This window comes from Fukomys damarensis, unplaced genomic scaffold, assembly GCF_012274545.1.
Source record: "Fukomys damarensis isolate Sample0158 unplaced genomic scaffold, DMR_v1.0_HiC HiC_scaffold_22, whole genome shotgun sequence".
Lineage (NCBI taxonomy): Eukaryota > Metazoa > Chordata > Mammalia > Rodentia > Bathyergidae > Fukomys > Fukomys damarensis.
Genome location: NW_022900934.1, coordinates 13,137,025 through 13,160,107, shown reverse-complemented (window position 1 = coordinate 13,160,107; position 23,083 = coordinate 13,137,025). Strand labels below are relative to the sequence as shown.

General features: G+C 45.7%; 1 protein-coding gene across 29 annotated transcripts in view; it reads right to left on the bottom strand.

The window, feature by feature from the left end:
- Nucleotides 1–23,083, bottom strand: part of Zmynd8 (zinc finger MYND-type containing 8) — a 123,537-nt gene that overhangs the window by 58,858 nt on the left and 41,596 nt on the right. For 23 of the 29 annotated variants that reach the window (XR_004518457.1, XM_010626247.3, XM_010626260.1 and 20 more), the window contains 8 exons: nt 21,325–21,473; nt 13,904–14,122; nt 10,791–10,904; nt 8,118–8,210; nt 6,514–6,601; nt 3,807–3,862; nt 1,491–1,568; nt 310–425 (listed from right to left, as the gene is read on the bottom strand). Coding sequence is in view for 28 of the 29 variants with exons in the window: in XM_010626247.3 (XP_010624549.1) it covers nt 310–425; nt 1,491–1,568; nt 3,807–3,862; nt 6,514–6,601; nt 8,118–8,210; nt 10,791–10,904; nt 13,904–14,122; nt 21,325–21,473 (913 nt within the window). In the remaining variant the exon portion in view is untranslated. Of the gene's footprint in view, nt 1–309; nt 426–1,490; nt 1,569–3,806; nt 3,863–6,513; nt 6,602–8,117; nt 8,211–10,790; nt 10,905–13,891; nt 14,123–21,324; nt 21,474–22,451; nt 22,560–23,083 lie in introns of those variants that run through there. The other 6 variants (XM_033767060.1, XM_033767055.1, XM_033767063.1 and 3 more) reach the window with 3 other exon arrangements.

Sequence of the window (23,083 nt, the reverse complement as noted above, 5' to 3'; positions counted from 1 at the left end):
AAAAAAAAAAAAAAACAGATCCCCATACGTTATCAGGCATAACACAGCACAGGAAAATATTTTTCACCTACAAGATCAATGGTTGGAATCATGACGATAAACAAAATAATAGCCATACCAGCTACCAACAAAAGAAAGGATCTGCTTTTTAAAAGAATGGATGATGATGGTAATTAATAATAATAATAATAATAATAATAATAATAATAATAATAATAATAGCCATACCCTCCACCTCTTTTCTTATCCAATGACAGTATCAAAGGTTCAGTTGAAGCTACATGTTCAAAGCCTGTTTTTAACTCCCACCTGTCGTGTTGTCCAAAGAAACGGGCATCGACTTGCCCGTCTTTATCCCTCAGAGCTTTTGCAGGCCAGAATGGAAAGCCCTTCAGTTTGGCCCAGACCAAAGGATGTGGATTGCTCTAGAAGAAAAACAAAATCCGGGGTTTGTATATACATGGCAGTGAGACACACATTAACGCTCCCTGTGGGAAGACAATACAAATGGGTAGGAGATGACACAGGACACCAGCAGAGAGCAAGCAAGCGACAGATTTAAGCAGGGCCGGCTCAAGTGGAATTCCCTAGAAGGTCTGTGGCCATGATACCTGAACTAAGGTGGGAAGGGACTTAAAGAGGCCTGTGCCAACAGGAGCAGGCTTGCACAGGCAAAGGGGCCCAGACTGGACTAAATATGCGTCGTGCCCAGCATTTAAAGGGCAGCAGTAGCTACCTTGATTCTTAGGGGCCTCTGCAGAGCCTCAGCTATTCGGGCGCTTATCTCCTAAGGCAAAAAGACTTAAAGTATGCTTTGATCTTTTCTTGCCCAGTCCCACCCTCTCCCCTCTCTCACCTTCCCATCCTCGCCCCCTCAGCCCACGATGACGATGCACTTCTCTCCACAAAACACCAGTCGGCCAGGTTGAGACACTGGGTTCCATCCCCAGCACCACAGAACAAAACACCACACAACAGTGTGGAAATAAATGCAGAGCTGAAACCCGGGTGACATGCTACCACGAACACCCTCAAGAACTATGGTTTAAAACAACCGGGAAGTGCATCCAGAAAAATATTTCCAAACAGACCCAACACAGGCTAAGGATGGGGCTCAGTGGTAGAGCACTTAACTTTGCGTGGACAAGGCCCTGGGTTTGATCCCCAGCACTGCGACCAAAAAAAAAAAAAAAACCCCACATACGCAAAACAACCTATAAATAAACGAGACACTCATTCAAAGTTCACATCATCTCTGATAAGCGCCCTTTGACTCTGTACCTCACACTTTGTTGAGAACGATAAACCCAGGAACTAGGGTGCTAATATTTAGCCTGCTACATTACTTTCACTCTGTAATAATTTTATCAGTAAAAATTATTAAAACACCATCCAGTTTTGTCTCCTAAGTCCCGGAGAATGCTGACTCAGGGGAGCCAGTGAAGGCACAAAGTTCAAAAAATAAAATAAGGAAAGTAAATGCAACTTACACAAGGCTCACAAAACCAGTTATCTCGTTTTTGGCAAGCAGCTAGATAACATTCTGGACATACTTCAATTTCATTCATCTGTAAAGCAAAAATACATTAGGATGTATCACACCAAGGACCTGACATCATACATAACAGCCCCTGATAAATGGTTAACCCTTTTATTTAGAGGTTTGGTTTTCTTTCTCCTTTTTGTAAGATGGAGACTCACTACTGCGTGCAGGCTGGGTTCATCCAGTCCTTTGTACCTGGTATTACAGCTCGCAGCCATCCACAGCTGACTCCCAGCCTCCATTCTGGGGCCACTGTATTCACAGCGCAGGTAACAGAGAGCCACCTTGCCCTTCCCCTGTGACTTCCCATCACGCTGGCAGTTCCGCTGAGCAGGTTATCGTCCACCCCTGCCCCTGGGAGCGCTTAGCTATGTCTGCAGACATTTTTGGTTGTTGAAAAGTGGGGGTCAGGGCTGCTACTGGAAACTCTGATCCACAGGACGGTCCCTGCCTCCAGATGTCATAACTGTCAAGTTGAGAAACTAACAAAGTCTCAACACCCGATCAGCTCCTCGAGGCTGTGTGCAGTCCTGGCCTCAGCCCTGGAATCTGAGCTCATCTGTACTAGCTCTCTGCTCTCCGACTTATTCCACACAGTCTGGCTTCCCGGCCACACCACACTCGTCTCTCGGCATGTCTCGTCACAACTAATACCACGGCACCCTACTTTATTTCCCGTAATGACAATGGGGAAATTCAACAACTTATTTACTGTCCTTTCCCCTCTTGAAGATAGTACATTCCCCAAGATAACATCATGACTTTGAAATAACTGCCCAGAAGATCATCCATCTGAATTCACACTCCACCACTGACTTAGCACAATAACTCTTAGAAAACCTATCTATCTTTGCCGGGCCTCCACTTCTGCACTGGTAGGTTAGGGGTGAGAGCAGTCCCTCCCCACAGGGCTCAAAAAATCTAAATGAGATAAACGACACTGTCATCAACACACGACTTAACATTTATCAGACACAGAGTGTGCTCTTATCATTCTAAGCATTCAGTGGGTATTAACTCATTTATTCCTCATAAAACCCAGGTGAGCAAAGAAATATGTTATGCCTATTTCGCAGAGGGAGAAAACGAGGCCCCAAGAAGTCAAAGTAATCTCCCCAAAGGTTCACAGTGCCAGAGTGACAGCTTTTCTGGAAAGCAATCAGGAAATATCCACCTGAAACCTTTCCAGTGTTCATACCTCCTCATCTGCTCACTGTGATTCTAAAAGTCACGCTGCACAAATCATTAGGAAGGCACACCAGGATTGATGGGCAATGTCATCTTATTTAAGATGGTGACAAAACTAGGTACTGTTGAGCTGGGGAATTAGCTTATCAGCACCACACCTGTCTTGCAATTGCAAGCACAAGGAGGTCCTGAGTTCAATCCCCGGTAGCAAAAAAAAAAAAAAAGAACAAGACAAAACTAGGTAGAGTTAGCTAAATGACAAAACAAGAGGCATTAAGTAAATGTTTACAAGCTGTGTGTAGGAATACTGTGTAGCCATGGAAAATTTAGTTTTTCCTGTGTGCTTAATTACCTAGGAAAATAAAAACACATACATATACATTTATGTACACCCCAGTGATAGCCAAACAGATTTTCCAAGAAAGAAATGAAAGCACACAGTCAGGACCTTGCGCTTTTGAGGCAGTTGCACCACCACTGAGCTAAATCCCCGGCCCTACTGTATGTCAGTTTTATTCATGGAGTGGGCTCCATCCTGTCATTTCCACTACTACCTGATCCCATAACCACCAGGCCCTCCCAGCTCACAGACCCTCAAGTCATTGCCTTCCCGCTGTCAGAACCACAGGCATCTGCAAGAGCACAATCTCTAGGACACCTGGGCCACCTTCTGAGGAACAGCTAAGACCTTTCCCGGGGGTCAAACCTAAACCTCTTCCGCTGGGAGCAGAAAAGGCCCAAACTCAATGCTACAGATTTTGGGGCCAAGATCAGAAATGAACTCTAGCCAGGCAACCAAGAAAATTCAGGAAGCCTAGTGCAGGGCTAGGATTTCTGAAGAGAAATATAAAAATTGGTTTCTTCTGCTTCAGATGGCTACTAAGGTAAGGGTGCTTTGTAAAACACTGAGGGCCTCTCTTTGTGACTTTTATTTTTTCAAAGACAGGAAGTGCTATGTGCACCTCAACAAATTCCAAAGACACAACAGCCAACCACTAGGGGAGACTGCAAGTGAAACAGTGCCCCAACATGGCACTCTGGATGCAGCCACAATAGGATGGCAGGAAACACATACCTCGTGTTCACAGATTTTGATGACTACTTTCGCTATTTGAGTCAATTTGTGATTTCCTACGGGAATAAGAAAAGAGAATTAATTCTAATGGAGACACCGTAACACTCTGTTGGGAGACTATACTTCCACTAACAGCCTTTTAACTTGCTTTCCCCCAAGATTCAGCCTTTAAAAGGTAAAAAAACCTCCAAGTTTCTGGCTTCTTATAGTGGTTCAAATTACCAACTTTGCCCCTCAAAAATCAACCAGTCCTTGGTGCCTCAATGTTGTCTCAGAAACTGAGTAATTGGTTTGGGTTTCCTATCGATCATGAATTAATATTTGGAAACAGCTTTGGCTTTCTAAAGGCTCAAATTAGTATTAAAAAAAAAAAAAAAAAGCCTTATTCTACTCATTAGCCCAAACTGTGACTCAAGAAGAAATGTGAATGTCAGGGAGTCATTCTGGCTGCTAATGCTTCCAAGGACTCCTCAAAAAGCCTCATGAGGAAGCAGGTCACAGCACTCATGTTTAATTAATGACTAACCCAAGGACAGGTGTCCTTGCTGCCATTAGAACCCTTAGCTAATGAGGTGAACATCTGACCCTAAATCCTAAGTCTGATCCTAAATCCTTCAACTTTGCCCCACACCAGAGGACAGGATGGGTCAAAAAGTCTTCTCTTTGAACCTTACAATGTTTTCCGAAATTGTAAATGTGTTAACAAGATTCCACACACATACACACACAGGCCAGACTTCTGGGTGATCTTGAAAACTCATAAAAATCTGCCAATTCTGTAACCAACAAAGCAATGGAGCTACCAACAACGACGTCTCCAGACCGACAAGAGCGCTCTGTTCTCCATAATCCCCAGTTTGTGCCACCATCAATGGCTGTCTGGGTTTGTACAAGGTTCTCCTTCCTCCTGAGCTATTTCACATGCTTCTACCAGCTGAGGCGCCACTCTAAAAATGTCAGTTTTTCATCTTCACCTACATTTGCAGTGTCAACTGCCCATCCGTCCTGACTCCCCTCCTGCTCCTAGAGAGTTAATAACGGAAAATGTGTGCTTAAGCAGACAGGACCCATTCATAAAGCTGTAAACATGAGCCAGGGCAGGCATCTGCCTTACAGGAGCTCACATCCCAGTGAGGAACTCAAGCAAGCAACAAGAGCACCATTGAGAAATTGGGTTAATGCTGCCAGGGCGAGCTCAGGCACCGGGAGAGCTCAAAAAAGAACAGTGAGCCTGGCCCGGGACTTCAGGGAAATATTCTCACAAGATTGGCAGCTGTGATTGAAGGACAGGAGAATCCTGAAGGCGAAGAGGCGGGCCAGTGGACAGGCAGTGGCACTGATCACAGGGTGATGGGGGAAGGGGGCAGAGTGGCAGGACACTGAAAGGTCTACCTGGCCAGAGATGAACAGAGGAGGTTGTGGGGGGAAGGTGCGCAGCAGGGACTGTGCCAGGAGGGAAAGTGAAAGTAGAAATTCTTCATTCGGACCAGAAGGCTCAATTCTCTAAATCCACAATGGCACAACTGACAAATTTTTACTCAGATCATAAAGAACTCTTGACATACAACAGTAAAAACACAAAGACATTCATTTACTTAATGAGTAAAAGTTGGAGTATCTTCCCCCCAAAAAATTCATATTAAATATATTAAAAGACCGGGCGTGGTGGTGCACGCCTGTCATCCCAGCACTCGGGAGGCTGAGGCAGGAGGATCACTATGAGTTCAAGACCAGCCTGGGCTACATAGTGAGTTCCAGGTCAGTCTCAGCTACATAGTGAGACCCTGTCTCAAAAAACAAACAAAACAAAACAAAACAAATATATATATAAGAAGGACCAGGGATTTAGCTCAGTGGTTCTGCCGCCTGCCTCGTAAGCACAAGGGCCTGAGTTCAATCCCCTGTACCAAGAAATAAATATTTTCCTTGCCAGGGATTTAGCTCAGTGGTTATGCCACCTACCTCACAAACACAATGAGCCAAGTTTGATCCCCGGTACTAAAAAATAAAAATTTTCAAAAAACCACTCAGCCCTAAAAAAGGAAGAGCCAGAAGGAGCCTTAAGCACAAGGTCCTGAGCTCATCCTCTGGTTAAAAAAAAAAAAAAAAAAAAAAAAAAAAAAAAAAAAAAAAAAGGACACACAGATACACAACAACATGGATGGATCCCAGTAATATTGGTGTGTGAAAGCAGCCAAACAAAAAACTATAACCACTGCAATGTGTTCAGAAGAAATCCTAAGATATGCAAAAGAAATCTACAGTGACAGAAAACAGAACATTAGTCCCTTCTGAAGAACTAAGCTGAAATGCAGTATGCTAGATCTTATTTGGGGCTGTGGTTACGCATTTGTCAGTCACTGACGTACACATAAAACGACCTGCATTTCATCGTATGTAATTATATCTCTACTAAAATGAGGACTTTTGGAATGACAGTAAGAGACAGCAGCACCGCATAACATACAGACACTTCAGGTGCCATCTCGTGCCTTCCAAGCACATCATGACAACGGTTCACCATTAGAGCGATCGGCACTCACCCCGATACATGATTTAGAGCCTCCGCTTTTCTGAGATAGGATCTAAGTAGTTCAAACTGGCTTCAAACTCACAGCAAAGGAGGCCTTGTTTTTAATAAAGAAGGACAGGAGAATGCAGCACACACAGCATTTTCTCTTTGGCAGAAACTGTCAAAGCCACTCACCCCCGTTATAAATGATGCAGTTGTGTAAAATCCACTTTGCATCAGCCAGGAAGGCTTCAGTGCAGCCATACATTTTCTTTTTAGCATTCTGGGAAGAAAAGAATCGGCGCATAATCACCAGTGAATCTGAACAAACCATAGTCAGTAACACCTGCGTCCTCACATAATTTCTTAGCAGTCATTTCCCAAATTAATTAATGCTCTTTTACTTATTTCCCAAGATGCTATTATTTTTAAGATCTATAACCCTATAAAAAGGTACTCGTTGAATCCATCATGGCAACTTGAATTTTCTCATCTCAAAGCTGATGTCATTTATCAAACAGAGCCTTCTAATGAAGAGGACACTTTATACACTTGTGTGTTATTTATTATTAAGTCATGAGGGGCTGGGAGAGTAAAAATGATCAAGATTCAATATGTACATGTAGCAAAACCCCAAGCTGAAAGTACATAATTACTATGAATCACAAACAGGTACTAGTAAAAAAAATTAGATTACAAACTCGCTAAAAAAAATAAATAAATAATATAGGACGCACAAGAGAAAAAAGGTCAAATGGTCTCACAAGAACCTCATGAAAATTCAGTGAAAGACTTATCATCCCCATTTTATGGAAGAAAAACTGAAATGCAGAAATGTTAGTAAGAAATGTATTCCAAGGGCTCAGAATGTAGCTCAGAACTAGAGAACTTGCCCAGCATGCATGAGGGCCTGGGATTCATCCCAGTATCCACAAAAAAGAAAAAGAAACTTACTCCAAATACAAAGCTAGGATTAATCCTGTTTTTCAAAAGTCTTCCCACACAATTTTCCAAAACAGAACAGATTTATTGTTTGGGGGTTTATCAGTGCTCATAATACGAACTAATGTTTCTTTTCACAAATGCTTTTCATTCGCTTCTTGGCCTTTTGGCTAAGATAGTGTAATAAAAACGCTTTTCATTACCCATATTTTAATAACGGTCTGAAAATCAGCACCAGAATGACATGCACACTCTAAAATGTTACAAGTGTAATTTCCAGCAAGGAATTTTAGTGGGAACTTTTAAAAAACACCTACAGGCAATAAAGAAATAACCTTATCAGTACAGTAAGTCAATTTTAAGAAGCCGCATCTCTAGTGCTAATCTGTAGGGTTTCCAGACACATTATTTTCTCTTCATCCTTCTTGCTGCTCTGATTAGCACCTCGGAAAGACAGGAAATGAGGCTCCAATTAATCCCATCCCTAATGCTTAGAAAGCCAGAAACAGGCTGCGGGGATGAGTTCAGTGGCTGAGCACTTGCCTAGCATGCCGAGGCCCTGGGTTCAAGCCCAGAACGGCCAAAAAAAAAAAGGCTAAGACTCTTTCTTTCTACAAAGCTTGAAGCAACCAGAAATACCATCAGTGGACCTGCACACTGACTGCACTGCAAGCCTCAGAAGAGTGTTACAGAGCAAAGAATGAGGACAGCATGGGTTCTTCTACTCAAATAAAACCAGAGCAGCCAAACACAGCATAGTGTAACATGGGATATGGCATTAGAATCGAAGGAGCATCCTTAGCCATCTTGACAACTGAGGGCTACAACAGCAGGGCTCTTGACAGATGGAGGCCAACCTTTTCCAATGTACAAAGATCCATTGGATGGAAAATATACTCGGCATAGTCAGGATGCTGTTCCAACGGAACGGGCTTCTGGAAGGCATCTGTCTGTAAAAGAAAAGATACACACAAGGGTGGAAACTCATCACCGCTGTGAAGGCCAGGCACTGATTCCAACAAGGGCTTCAAAGAAAGGAAGGTAGTAACCTCACAGAAAATCCAGCCTTAGCGACACCCAAAAGGGTGGCTCCTTCTAAGTCTGCCTCCTACTGAGGATGCTGGGTCCAGTTATACCTATTTTCGCTTTGTTATTTCTTGTGTTTTCAGTACATACCCACATGGCAGGTTCTGTCCTCTTCCATGAAGGCTGACAATTATAATCCAGTACCAGTTACCTGAGTCCTTGACCCTATGAAGGCTGATGGACCTCCCACCCAGAACCAAAACTGACTTGAGAGTGAATCAGGCTACATCTAAAGATGGCACACCAGCTAAACCACCCTCCATGCCAGAAGGTATTTTTCTATATGGGAGAAAATTAAACAATGAAGATGTGTTCCTCCTTTGAGAGGCCAAAATGCTCTCAATACAGGGACTTTGTGAAAGCTTTTGATCTTGATCCATGTTTGTAAGTCCTCCTTCAATCAGCTTAACATATAAGGCCCAGCTTATTGTCGGGTGGCACTTACTTATCAATTTAAAAAATCTACAAGATCTACCGAAATATGCCAGTGCACGCTTTTAATCCCAGCACTCTGGGAAGCTGAGTCAGAAAGATCACAAGCATGAGTGCGGACTGCGCACCTCAGTGACTCTGACTCAAAAAAGAAACAAGGTTTGGGGATATAGCTCGGTTTGAATTCCCTGGGTTCAATCAACAGTGCTGAAAACAAATCAAACACCAAATTATGCTCAAGCAAGGCCTCTAAACAAATTACCATTCCGGGCATGGTGGTGCACGTGTGTAATCCCAGCACTCGGGAGGCTGAGGCAGGAGGACCCCTTTGAGTTCGAGACCAGCCTGGGCTCAGAGTTCCAGCTCAGTCTCAACTACATAGGAAGACCCTGTCTCAAACACCCGCCCCAAAAAAATTACCATTTGTAGTGCTCAGAACCTGCTTTCATCAGAACGAAAGTATGGCCACCAAAAGTTAAAAAGATGTTTCACATCTATGTTGTGGCTTGGTGTGCAAGAAGGCCCTGGGTTCTGTTCCTACCACTGTCTCCCAACCCAAAGTAGCAACTTTTCCTCCCTGCATGATTTTACATTGAACAATATCCAGGTGAGATTTATTTCTTTGATGCTTCATTTTGGTTTTTCAGTCTTTAGCAGACATAATTTAGCCTAAAAGAAGCAAAAGTGATTGCTCGTCACATTGAACATGAAAACCATTCTATTATCAAAAAAACAAAAAATAATTTTTTTCTACGACACCACAACTACACACTTTGCTTCCACTGACTGAGATTTTGCGGGAGACAAGTAGATTCTCAATCTAATAGCCAATTGGCATATCCTCATCTATTTCCAATCACAAAATCAAATTTCAAAATATAATCTCAATGAGGGGCTGAGGATTTAGCTCAGTGGTTCCACCGCCTGCCTCAAAAGCACAAGGTCCCCAGGACACCCCCCAAAAAATTGGGTCTACTTCTTTTACTTTGCATTATTTTTTTTGAGAGGGGGGTACCGGGGATCGAACTCAGGTCCTTCTGCTTGCGAGGCAGGTGCTGGAACCACTGAGCCAAATCCCTGGCTGATTTTGCACTATTTTTTATAGTGCTGGAGAGCAAACCCAGGACCCTCACTGGTCAGAGGTAAAGGCTCTACCACTTAATTGCACCCTCAGTCCTAGCTCTTTTTTTAAGAAAAATTAAATAAAACCACAATGATTACTAAAAATACTCAAATTAAATGTCTGTATTTTCATTTCATTTCATAAACAAACCTGAAGAGCTTCATCCAGGGTCCACCATTGGGCCACAGGGTGCTTTGGTGCAAATCAGAAAGGGGAAAGCCTCACCCTGATGTTTCACATTTATCTATGGGGCACATGTTGCGTCGGTCATATTCTCATTTTCCTACAAGCTTTCGTAACAATACTCGGGAGGGACCCTTCTGAGATGTACCACTTGCCCGCCCAACGTGGCAGCCCCGCGTTCAAAGCTTTTCCAAAGGGACAAAGGGGATGCGTCCATCCCATTTCAAAACTGAAGGAACTAACAAATTCTCACCCTTTATGTACATTTCTCTGGTTTAATTTTGTTTGAAGGTCTCATCACCAGACCACGACTATAAATAGACTGGGTGGCACCCAGCTCTCCCAGGAACGGAACGGCACTAATGCGGAGGGGCAGGCACCACACTCCTCTTCGGCCAATAGAGTATGAAGTTTCACTTCACAAGCAATGTGAATTTTAACTGCACACCAACTGTCTACTGAATGCTATTTCCTGACTACACTTCTTGAAAACACAGGGGGCTTGCCACAAAGAAAGGACTGAACACCCATTATGCCTCACGCTTCAATTATGGGTTTTTTTCTAATTTGGACATACAAGAAGTTCCCATGAGTATGCACAGATGTCGGAAAGGCAAAGCCTACAAAGAATACATAAGGTGCTAATAGTACAAAACAGAAGCCACTCTCTTCATTCATGCTTACACCGGCAGGAACTTCTTCTTACCCCTGGCTGCTTCATCTTCTGAATGGCAAACTTGAGCAGGTAGGACAGTTGCTCAATGGTCAGCATGGTCATGGCTTTGCTCTGGGTCTCGATGCATTCTGCTACTGTAATCTTCTACAAGTCAAAACCACACACACATACACACACGTCCGGTTAGAGAAGAGAGACTATGACCCAAGTATTTACTCTCCTTCTACTTGGGTTTCAGTAAACTCACACCTGAAAAAGTAATTTCCATCTAAGTAGGGAAAAAAATCAATTTGCTTGGCGAGGATTCCAGTCCACTAGACCAAAGTGCACTGGATCCGTAGGTAAAGATTACAAAGCACAATGATCCATTCATTACCTTATTAGGAAGTGCTTCTAGATCGTGAAGAGGGTACGATCTGAGAACAGTGTGGGGAGATGGGGACCAGGAAGAGAGTCATTATTACAACCTTTGGGTATCAAGAGCACGGCATGAAAGGAAAGGCCACTGTTGGTTTCAAGGTGATCTCCCCACAGGATACTTATCAGTTGCTTATCTTGATCCTCTTAAAGCTCTGAGCTATGTTCAGGAGACTGGCAAGGCCACCTCAGAGACATCACTGGTGGAAAGGGACAGAGTTTCCACAGAAAGAATGCAGGGGTGGGAGTGCACTAATAATAAACGTGACTTCATTCTCCACTACTATGGATGTGAACCCACTCGGGACATCCTGGCAAACTTCTGCAGGGGCACAGGCCAACTGCCTATCTCTCTGGACAGTAAATGTCATTTTATAAGGGAAATTCCAACCCAAAGAGAAACGACTGGAACCGGATAACTGGAACTATTTATCTCAAGTTATTTAGAAGATCTATGTAGCAGCAAAAACAAAAATAGCAAATCCTGCTGTTGTCAGGAAACATTCCAGCCATCTGTGAAAGGAGAGCTGAGAAGTTTTCTTCAATTCGTTTGGATTCAGTTTCCATTCTTCACAACTCTGGGGCTTCTGAAAGGAACTCTCAGATGTGTCTGGTCAGTTGTCGAAGAAAGGGTCATTCAGAAGCTGGAAATGTTATGACGCATGTACCTAACTGCTGGGCAACAAAAGCTTCAAACAGCTAGGACTCCCAGCTGTCTGCTTACTGATTCTCCCCTAGAAGAAACTGAGGCCCCTGAATCTTAGACACCCATATGTTTGAATCTCAGTTTGTTTCCAGGTGCTATCTGGGGAGGGCACTGGGGTTGCTGCCCGACTGTCATTCACTCTTCCTCGCTGGCAGTGCCTGGTTCTCATAGGCCAGAAAATGCTACACCAAGCCTTGATTCTGCATGGAAACTGGCGAGCCAAGGCTGACCAATCAGCTGAAATAAATTAACTGGAGAATGACAGGTAAAAATCAAGCCTCCAGACAGATCAGCTAAAGGATGATGTATGCGTACAGCCCTGTTTAAGAAAAGGTGTCCTAGGCCAGGGATTTAGCTCAGTGGTGCCGCTGCCTGCCTCGCAAGTGCAAGGTCCTGAGTTACAACCCTGGTACCAAAAGAAAAAAAAGACATGTCCTTCCCTTAGGGTACTTCTGTCTATCCACATGATACAGGAAGCCCAGCAGCCATCTTTGGCCACATCCCCTCGACAATGAGATGGAATGAGCCCGATCCAGAATGAACTCCAGTGGGCCCTGCCCTGGGTTCTTCCTACACCCGATGGTGATAGCGCCCAGTATATGGGCTCAGCTCTCTTTCACCAGGAACCATCACTCGCCCAGAAAGTATCTTTTTGTAATTTAATGAAGCAGTTGGGAAGAGCTCCTTAAGACAAAAGAAAATCAGTGAAAATTCCAGGGCCCACACTACATGTAGCAGAATGGGCTTGGGCCCCCAAAAACTTCGATGGAAATCGCTGAACAAAGCTTACACTACATGTATCTCCCCAAGAGTGACTGCAAGACAACCAGCAGCCATCTTCTGCCCTTTCAGAGGCAGAATCCTGTGACAGTGTATGTCCTCACTATCATTATACTGACATGATACCCAATTTCTTTTCATCCATTTCTTACTCTCTTCCCATCCCTACACAAAAGCAGCACCTCAGAGGCTACTTCCATGAACTGGATTCATTTGTTTTCCATTAAAGACATCTGGGTTGCCTATTTCACGAAGAGAAAACTTCCTCATTTGAGACCCAAGTCCAGCATACACTGAAATCCAAGAGGTATTCTATATTAAATGATTTTGTAGGTGACTTTTTATTCTGAGCATCTAAAAAGTATCCCAGTTGGAAGTTGCCAAGGACGAGAAGCCACCTCAGAACAGTGGAACCCTAATCGCTGGCTGACTTTAGAGGGTCTAGGGCTTCCTGCACCTGAGCCCCTCTGCCCGGAAGGGCTCCCTAGGTATCTACAGGGCTCACCATGCACCCCTGCAGGTCCTCCTCAAACCTCACTGCAGCCTCCCAGGCCTGCGCACTAAAAGGAAGGTGCACTGTACCTCCTCAACTTCCTGCTGCCCACCTTCAACCCACTCTCCCTAAAGCAGTTTCCTTCCGATTTATTACATGTAACTTCATTGTGATTACTACTCTTTTTTTCTACTGAGAAGAAATGTGATCTGTGCCTATGCCTGGGCTCTGCTGAACCCCCAGCACCTTGCAGGCCCTTGAGAAATATTTGTCGATGAAAGTAAGCATCAGGTGGCAACACACGGAGGACAGAGCCGCAGCTGGCCTTTCCACTTGACGTTGGCGGTGGCTGCTGCTGCTGCTGCCGCTGACAGTCACAGAAAACACAACATCCAAGAAAGGGAGAAACGGCACGAGATTTCTTCAAAAACATGTGAACTGCATGCACGAACTTCCAAGACATTCATTGTAGAAGAAGCAAAGACAACTGCAGTTCTCAAAGACATCCACATTCATGAAGAACCAAAACCAATTCACACTGCAAGACAGCTGTCTTCGCAGAGCCGCAGGGCTGTGGCTGGTGCTGATGTTGGTCCAAAAAAAAAAGGTAACCAGCATAGAGCGGGTGGAAGGCAAGAAATTTCTCTTTTCCCTCTATCTGGATTAGTTGAAAATTTAAAGGTAAAAGGAAGAAAGTGAAAGGAGAGGGAACGAAGCAGGTAATGCATTCATTCATCAGGAACTAACCTCACATTCAGGACAAAACCAGTCCCCCTCTGGTTCCGATGTCAGTCTCAGACACTTAGCGTGATAAACCCGGGGACAGAGCTCACAGCAAAGGACTTGGCCTTCCCGGTGACAAACCCAGCAGTAGAAATCATTCCGTCCATCCTGCGGTACAACATCAACAGGGTCTGTGGTGAGTGGCTGCTTCATATAGTAAAACGGACCATGTCTTAGTTCTGACTGAAATGTAGGCAAGAAAGACAGGTTTGGTTTCAAAACAAATGTGCATTCTCAACAGGAATTTACAAGTACATCAATCACAACACGAGAAAACTACAGCATTTCACAAGTCCACAAAAAAAGCCAAGCTATCCTGGGTTGCTCTACTAAATAACAGCATCCGTGCATCATTAGATATTATGATTTTTTTTTTTCTTTCTTCTATTTTAAAAGGCCACAGACTGAAAGCTAGTATCTGAGAGTGGCTAAGCAGCACTAGTACAATCCCCAGGTGTAAATTTTATCTCTACCATTAACCAGCTGCGGGACCTTGGACCTATCACCGTTCGGCCTCAATTTTCTCATCTGTAAAATGGAGATGGTAATACCCAGCTTCGTGGTATTGTGTTAAGGATTAAATGGGATTATATAATGTATGCATTTTACACGGCTGCCATTACTAACATCATTAATACAGTTAAGAACCCATTATATGGATGTCGAAGTTCACAAAGCCAACAAAACTACCGAGTCTTTAACCAGTAGGCACTAGGAAGACAGAACTGGATTCAAGTCACCAACATATGACCATTCAAGCCTGCACCCAATGATGACACTGAGAGCCAAAAAGACACACCCCTCTGGAACGTGGGTGCCTGAATGCGCAGGGGAACCACCTCTCTTCATCAGAACCAAGGACAGCAAAAAGACGAGATGGAAATGTAATCATTGGAGCCAGCCCTCTTCCTGTCCCCAAATGTCAGGAGAAATCGTACTCTACTGAGATATTCTAGAATACAGCAAAGCTATGCTCCAAACACAAAAGTCACTCTCAAGAAACTCATTAGGAAAATGTCCATCAGACGCCAACAGGAAATAAAGTTTAGGGAGCACGAGAAAGGCCAAGGGCAAGCGTCAAAACAGCTTGTTAACCCACTATATGATCTTCAGAAGCTGCTCAACCTCCTGTGAGCCTCAATTCCATGGTGCTAAAACCACGCACGGCAGCCTTGTCACGCCCATGACCTACCGTAGAGCACACACCACTGTGGAACACATTTCCTTCCTACCCGTCAGTAACATTATGGTTTCAGCAGGAAGATCTCATACACTGGTTAAATACTGGATAATTGTGCTGATATTATACATGGGATCTTTTTCCATGACACTAAGTGGTTAATCTGGGTACACACAAATACTGTTAGACTTTTAACAATGACCTCATATAAAAATAGTTTATTGACTGAAAACAAAATAACATTTCTCAGTAACATCAGTCGAATCTGCACCGCGGTGCTTTTGGTTTTTGTTGTCCCACTGTTTTGCAGCACTAAGGGTCCGAGTTTTCTTCATTTTAATGGGTAGGGCTTCCAGGATGTTGACGATCACAAACACTGCAGGCACCTCACATAGTGTTCTTGGCTTTTATTATCAGGTTTGAATGTTCTCAAAATGCCTGGTATTGCTACACTTCGTAACAAAGAGCTTCACTGACACTAATTTAGCAGATCTTTGTTCGACTGAGTAGAGATAACTAAGTCCTGTAAATGTGATTGCTTAATTCTTTAGCCTACTATTATCTCCCTGTTTCAGTTCAACTTTTAAGATACGGCAGTCAATCCGGTTTCCAGGTAATGAAATCACTGTTCTGACAGTCTTTACATGGTACACTTTTCAACGTATCGTCACACCAGCCATCTTCGTTTCATCCTGACATCACCCAGGGAGGTACACAGAATGGGTACCACGAGCTGTACTTGACAGGTGGAAAAGAGCTGTTAAAAAAAGACTGCTAAGGGCCGGGGATTTAGCGTAGTGGTGCCGCCGCCTGCCTCACAAGCGCAAGGTCCCAAGTTCAATCCCTGGTACCAAAAAAAGATTTAGCTGAGCTCTAAGCCAAGAGCCAGGACTCAGCCCTGGCCTCCCAATTAGCTCCACGGCCCATGCTCCACTCAAGATGCCCTGATACAGACAAAAGGGCGCTGATGCTTAGTGACCCCTTAGAGACCACTCTCTGTAATCCAAAGTAAGTTCCACTAAATATAGTCTTCAAGGGGGAAAAAAAGCTGCAAAGTAGGAGAACTACTAGAAACCTTTAAGGAGGCCACCTCAGCGGCCAGTGGGCTCAACCTAGGTGGGGAGCCTCCCTGCAGGAGGTGTGGCAGTAGCCTGAGGGCCAAACTGGCCTCGGCCTCAGACAATGCTTATGTTCATGGAGGAAGGGGAGGTTGGGAAGCCAGACACCATGGTGCACACCTGTAATCCCAGCAAGCGGAGGCTGAGGCAAGAGGATCACGAGTTCGAGGTCAGTTGTGCAAAGGAGAGGGACCTTTTTTTTTTTTTTGCTGTGTGGGAGGGAGGGCAGGAGGGAGGTGGGTCAATCTTGGGAAGGAGGTAAAAGCAGGGAGGAGGAAATAAAATGTATACACCAAGCAGGCAGAACTATTTCTAACCCCAGTCAGGTGTCCTAGAGTAAGTCATATGTGCAATGCCCTACTTCCTCCCAGTAAGTTAATAATCAGAGCCAGCGTCATTAAGACCTAAACGAAATTGAAAATTCAAATATGGCAGCTCATCTCCCTAACCTGCAACCCAAGTCCACCATCTAAGAGAAACAGTGGGGACTTTTGGTTTGGGAGTGCTTTTTGTTTTATATTTGGTCTGGTGCTGGGGACAGAACAGAAGCAGGTTTAGTTGTCTTTAGGATGAAGCTTCCGTTGTGCCCTATCTGTACCCCACCCTCAGGCAGCTGGGGCCCAGCGACCTGGAGGGCGGGGACACCCAGGCCCCCGCTCTGTCCTTCCATCCCCTTCTCTCTGGACCAGCAGCAGCGCTGAGGTCCAGCTGCCTGCCTCATCTCCTTCTCAGTCAAGATACTTCCCTTATCTGCTGCTAGTGTTTCCCGCTCCATAAAAATAATCTGCTAAGAAATATGGAACATTTTTAAAAGGAAAAGTAAATCATTTCAGGTAAGATGAGTTATGATGCTTTTTCTCCCCCACGTGTATAAGGTACGTGGCCAGCCTGACAGACAAGGACAGGCTGCAACCTATGTTATGAGGTTAGGAGAGCAGATGCTCTTATTCCCCTGCTCCTGCCACACAGGTTGGGTTAATAGAACATGGAAAAGGCCTGTTCATTCACTTCTAGAATATGTGAGTGGACAGCAGAAGCCAGCAAACTTTTTCTATAAAAAGTTCTGTAAGAGTAATGAATAAGCCAGGCATGGTGGTACATGCTCATAATCCCAGCACGCAGGAGGCTGAAGCAGGAAGAACACTGCAAATTCAAGGCTAGCCTGGTCTATACAGTGAGTTCAAGGGCAGCTTGAAATACATGGTGAGACCCTTTCTCCATGATGATAATAATAATAGGAAGAAGCAGGAGGAGGAAGAGGAGGTGATGGCAGCAGTACCAAGCATGGTGGTGCATGCTTGTAATCTCAGACCTTGCAGAAGGATTGCAAGTTCGAGCCCAGCCTGGGCAACACAGCAAGATCCATCTCGTGGACGGATGGAAGGGAGGAAGGGAGGGAGGGGACACAAGCTCTTAAGAAGGTGGGGAGGGGAGGGCAGAGGAGAAAATAAGAACCAAGACATATAGTGTAAAGGCACAAGATCCCAATCATGAACCTAACTACTGTTTGCTTTAAAGGTACCAACAAACTTAACGAAGGAAAAAAAGCTCTTGGACCACAGGCTGCCCTTTGCCAACACCTGGTCTACAGAAGCCACAGGACCAGCATGGGGCTGTGTAAAACAAGGACTTCCTACAAGAAGCCAAAGAAAACGGCCCCGGGACAGGGATTTAGCTCAGCGGCTCTGTGGCTGCCTCACAAGAGCAAGGTCCTGAGTTCCACCCCCGTACCAAAAAAATAAATAAATCATTAGAAAAAGAAAGAAAACAGACTTTGCATCAGCGCTTGTCACAGAGTTTGATAAAAGCACGGGTACTGCAAAGCGTGTAAGAATCACCCAGCCCCAGTGAAAGGCCCACACTGACAGCAGCCTTGAACTGGGTGGGCAGCAGGGAAGGTGGAGCTCATGCCCCATCTGCAGGGGCTTTGCACATGGGACTTACTGTGGTCTTAAAAAACCCATGGGATACCCCATTTGGTAGAGACCTTGCTTGCCTGCCACTGCAAGGCTCTGGGTTTAATCCTCAATACAACCACCAAGGAAAAAGGGAAAAGAAGTAGGAGGGAAGGAGGGGGGAGCACAGGAGGGGAGGGGAAGGGACGGGACCCCAAAATGCCCATTTCAATTTGAAATCTCATAGCCAAGTGTTAGTGACTGATTAAAATTATGTCAATCAAATACAATGTTTGGGCAAAGAGAAGGAAAGGTATCCAGCATTTTCTTCTTAAGTATTTAGGCTCCCCTTGAGAAAAAGGGTGGGTGAAGCAAACTGCCCTCCTCTGCAAACGCTGCCTGCTAGCCGGAATGAGGGGTCAAGGGTCAGGAATGTGGCCCCTATGCAGTTGAGGCTATTTGGTCTTTACCAACAGAAGTTTCCCGCCCACCGTGCCCTGGAGTTTGAGATCAGAGAAGCAAACCTACAATCGACCTAACAATATTCCCACTGGAAACCTCTATCTTTTGACATAACTGAAGCTCCAAACGAAAGTAACCAACGAGGTCACACAGTCTCCCAGATGCCGGGGGCAAGAGTGAGTCACGCGTCTGGGCAGAGTGCCGCCCTCTTCTGGGAATACTGCAGGCAACGGGCACGCAGGGGCAGGCTCGGGCCTGTGTCCGCCCTTTCACCCTTGCCCGGCTGCGTCCCACACCGAGAGCGCCTGCATCCTCGCCTCCCGCTGTGTCACAATCTAGGGAGGCGGCCGCCCTAGGCACTGGCCACTGAGCCGAGTACAGACTGACATCACCGCGGTCACAAGGCTTAAGTGTCACAGAACTGGTGCTACCACAGGGACTGCGAAGGAGGAGATACAAGGCCCAAGTCTCCTAGGGACCGGAAGAAAGAAAGAGGAGCAGATTCCTGGAGAACAGACAGGAAGTCACAGGACAGGCGCAGAGCGGAGGCTGGGTGGGGAAAGGCGTCCTCCAGTACACGTCTGGTTGGCCGACCTCCCAGCAACGACAAGGACAGTGTCGGCCCAGGAAATTGAATTACTGGCTAAATTCTAGGGATTATCTGTGGCCTTCATGTTTCTCTCTTCGGCTTCCGGCCTGACAGCTATGAGACAGTGACGGAGGCCTGTTGTCACCAGCTTCAAGCCACACAGGCAGACTGAACCTCAAAATGCAGCCTCTCCCTCACCAAGATCTTGAGGGAGAAACCTAGCATCTCTCCACGTCAGTGTCCTCATCTGCAAAGTGGAGGCCTTCTTCACAAGGTTGTCACAAACATGAAGATTAACACAAACAGTTGGCAACACAGCAAATACTTTTGGGGTTTTGTGTTTGTTTGTTCTGTTTTGTTTTGTTTTTTGAGACAGGGTCTCACTATGTAGTTGAGACTGACCTGGAACACACTACGTAGCCCAGGCTGGCCTCGAACTCAGTGATCCTCCTGCCTCAGCCTCCGGAGTGCTGGGATTACAGGCGTGTGTCACCATGTCTGCCTGTGTTTGTTTGTTTACTGGAGTATTTGGGGATTGAACCCAGGGCATACAACTAAACTACCTCCTCCTCAGCCTTTTTTTTTTTTTGGAGATACTCTCACTAAATTCCTAATTTACCCAGACTGGGATTAAACTCAAGATCCTCCTGCCTCAGCCTCCTACAGTGCTGAGACTACAGAGCTGTACCACGAGGCCCAGTTCATTTTTGGTATTGCCACCACAATTACATAGAACATATTTTTTTCAAATCGCAGTGCCCCTCAAAATATACATAGGATCCACCACCAATCTCTTCTCTTCTAATGGTGACTCCTAATTGGCTTTAAATCTAAGCTATGAGCCACTGAAAGCCACTTACCTTTAAATTAAATTAATTGAAAACTCAGTTCCTTAGTCACAGTTGCTACTCCCACAAGTACTCAAGAGCCACATGTGGCTTTGATACCATATGGGTCTGGAACATTTTTACAGATATTGTGCATTTCACATACCTACAGCCTGTATCATTAATCTACTTAGCACACAGCCTGGCTTGGCTTTTAACTTTATTATTATTACTTGTGTCCTTTGGCTCAGCGAGTCCTCACGACCAGCCTGTGGATGAGCAGCATATATCATGATCCCCATTTCAGTAGATGAGAAAACTAGACACGAAGAGGTTAATTTGCCCACAGCCACAGAGCCAAAAGCAGAGCCGGCACTTCGCTATATAATTTTGAGAGTGAAAATAAACTCATGCTCAGACACACACACCTCTTTCAGTCAGTTAACCAATGCAAGGTCTCTTCCCAAGAAAGTGACAATCTCAGCTTCTGAGCCCCAGGGCCTGGTCCAGTTCTCAATGCACAAAACGGATGGGCGGTTCCCAGGGAATCCTTGCCGAGGATCAATGCCAGGACAGCTGACCTCATGCTGCACTGAGGGGCCAGACACACTCCCCCAATGGGTTCTGATTAATGCCGCTTGTTTCTTTCTAATCAAAGAGTTTCTAGCCTGCGTCCATCTATCTAGCTAGAAGGTTCCTCAGACAAGATCCAAGATGGCGACAGGATGTCCTGTATGCAGGTGGCTGTCGGGACAAGTGGGATGTGTGCCCAGAACGGTGAAGAAACGGTGACCTGCGACCACAGTCTACCTTTCTGGTTCCTCTCACCAGACCTAAGCCCTTCACTTTACAGATGAGAAAATGAGACCGGCAGGGAGCAGGCCTCAGCCAAGCAGCGGCCTCCAGAATGCATGGGGAAAACAGTCCTTGGAGCATGAAAAAGATTAATCTACAGGGCTGGGTATTTAGCTCAGTGGTGCCACTGCTTGCCTCAAAAGTGCAAGGTCCTGAGTTCAATCCCTGGGATCCCCCCCAAAAAAATTAATCTATGGAAAGCCAGACCCTCCCCAAAGAAGAATACTCTCATCTCATCCAGGTCACTGCTCCGTCCCCATGCAGATCTCTAGACCTGCTGGAAAAACTTTTACACAGCCCCTTCTACGCTGCCCTTTCCATCCTATGCCAAGGCAGCACCAGGCAGCATGCCAAGTCAGTGCCAAGCAAGTCATCAGCCTCAGGACACCAGGGAGCGGCCATGCTGCTCACTGGCCTCTGTCCCGCTGGTGCGGACGCCACTCCCAGTGGCTCCTTTACCTGCTCCTTATTGTTACTGTTCAGTAAGCCGGGTTTCTTTTTCTTTTTAATGGGGCTTGTGGATGTGTCCTGTGGTGAGTGGCCATTGGAAGAATGCGGGGGGCTGGGGAACTTTCTTTTCTGGGTCGTTCTCTCTGTAGAGCCAGGATCTGAAAGAGACACAGAAGACCACACAATTTTAAAGCAGTCAGGAAGGCACGGGTCCCATGCAGAGTGTGTGTGACCTGGTCCCCAAATCCCTAGTGCCATTTCAACATTGCTCCCCCTTCCCTCTTTGCTGACTCAGAGGTCAGACGGTCTCTCTTCAACCTACACATTTTTGTAAAATCTAAATTTGTTGCCAAAATATAAAAATTGGCAGACTTCTTGTAATAACCTAGACTTTTGGCTTCTCTTTAAAAATAAGAAAAAATGCCAGGCACGGTGGCACGTGCTTGTAATCCCAACACTCCAGAGGCTGAAGCAGCAGCAACGCCGCAAGATCGAGGCCAGCCTGGGCTACAAAGCGAGTTCAAGGCCAGGCTGAACTGCATAGCAAGACCTTGTCTCAAAAAACAAAAAAAAAAAGAAAAAACAGATCTGGGTACACAGGCCTCCCTGGTATCAGATACAGGTGGATAATAATCACCCATTTTTCAATGGCAATGGGCCCTGCATTTTGCCACAATCACCATCCCTACTGGGTCACTGTTGATAAGGCCAAGGTCAAGCCATCGATGTCACACAGGCACCAGTATAGCCCTGATACACTGGAAGTACACACTGTACTTCTTTTCCTCACTCACATCCAATAATAAAAATCAAGAAACTACAAAAGACAGATCACCAAGGCCGCACTCCTCAAGGAAAGAAGGCACTCAGTTCTCTGTGGAAGGCAGCAATACGATTCAAGCTCCTTAGGCTAACAAAGTGTGCCTGTGTAAAAAGAATAAGCCCCGCCCACTGGAATATCCTTCTTGACCCAGCAGCAGCAGACAGGGCTTAAGGGAAACCTCCAAAGTCAATATGAATTGTACTCTCATCCATCCTCACCTGAAACACACAGCCCCACACTTGTCATCCACCCTTGTTCATCCTCCCCGTATCTCGTTTAAACATTCTTCCTCCACCATCCATCCCGTCATCACCTGCAAGGACTGGAGCCGGATCCATGCCTGGCAGTGGCCACAACTCTGTGCACCTTACATCCTGAGACACAAGCTACAGACTCCAGCAGAGGAGAGAGAGCACTCAGAGCACAGGGAACGGGGTGGGAGGTGAAATCCAGGAAGATGACGATTCCCAAAGACGTTCATTCCTCCTCCAGCTTTACCACTCAGGCAAGTCCCGGCATGCAGGCTACGCGTGCACTGCTGTCTCCCCGTCCACTGATGGAGGTGGACAGGGTCACCATGGCCACACGCACGAGGCCCCCGAGTGGTTCCCTTTGGATGGAAGGCAAAGCAGCTTCCGGGAGACAATAATGGGCCTCTCCTGCCTCACTGGCAGGCCTCAGAAAAACCTGAACCAAGGTTCCAGAGACCCAACCCTAAGAGGAAGTTAAATGCTAACTGCAGGCACCCTGAGGGTGAAGGGGGGGGTCGCCCCACAGACACCAACATGGGGGTGTAGAGAGCCAAACGTTGGCCCAAAGGCACACAAGAAAGTACACCCTGGGACAGGCACAGTCTACAGAGCAAGGTTCCTCATTCCCAGAGGGGTCTGCTCCACCATCCAGTGTTTTTTGTTTAGTTTTTTTTTGGGGGGGGGGGGACTGGGG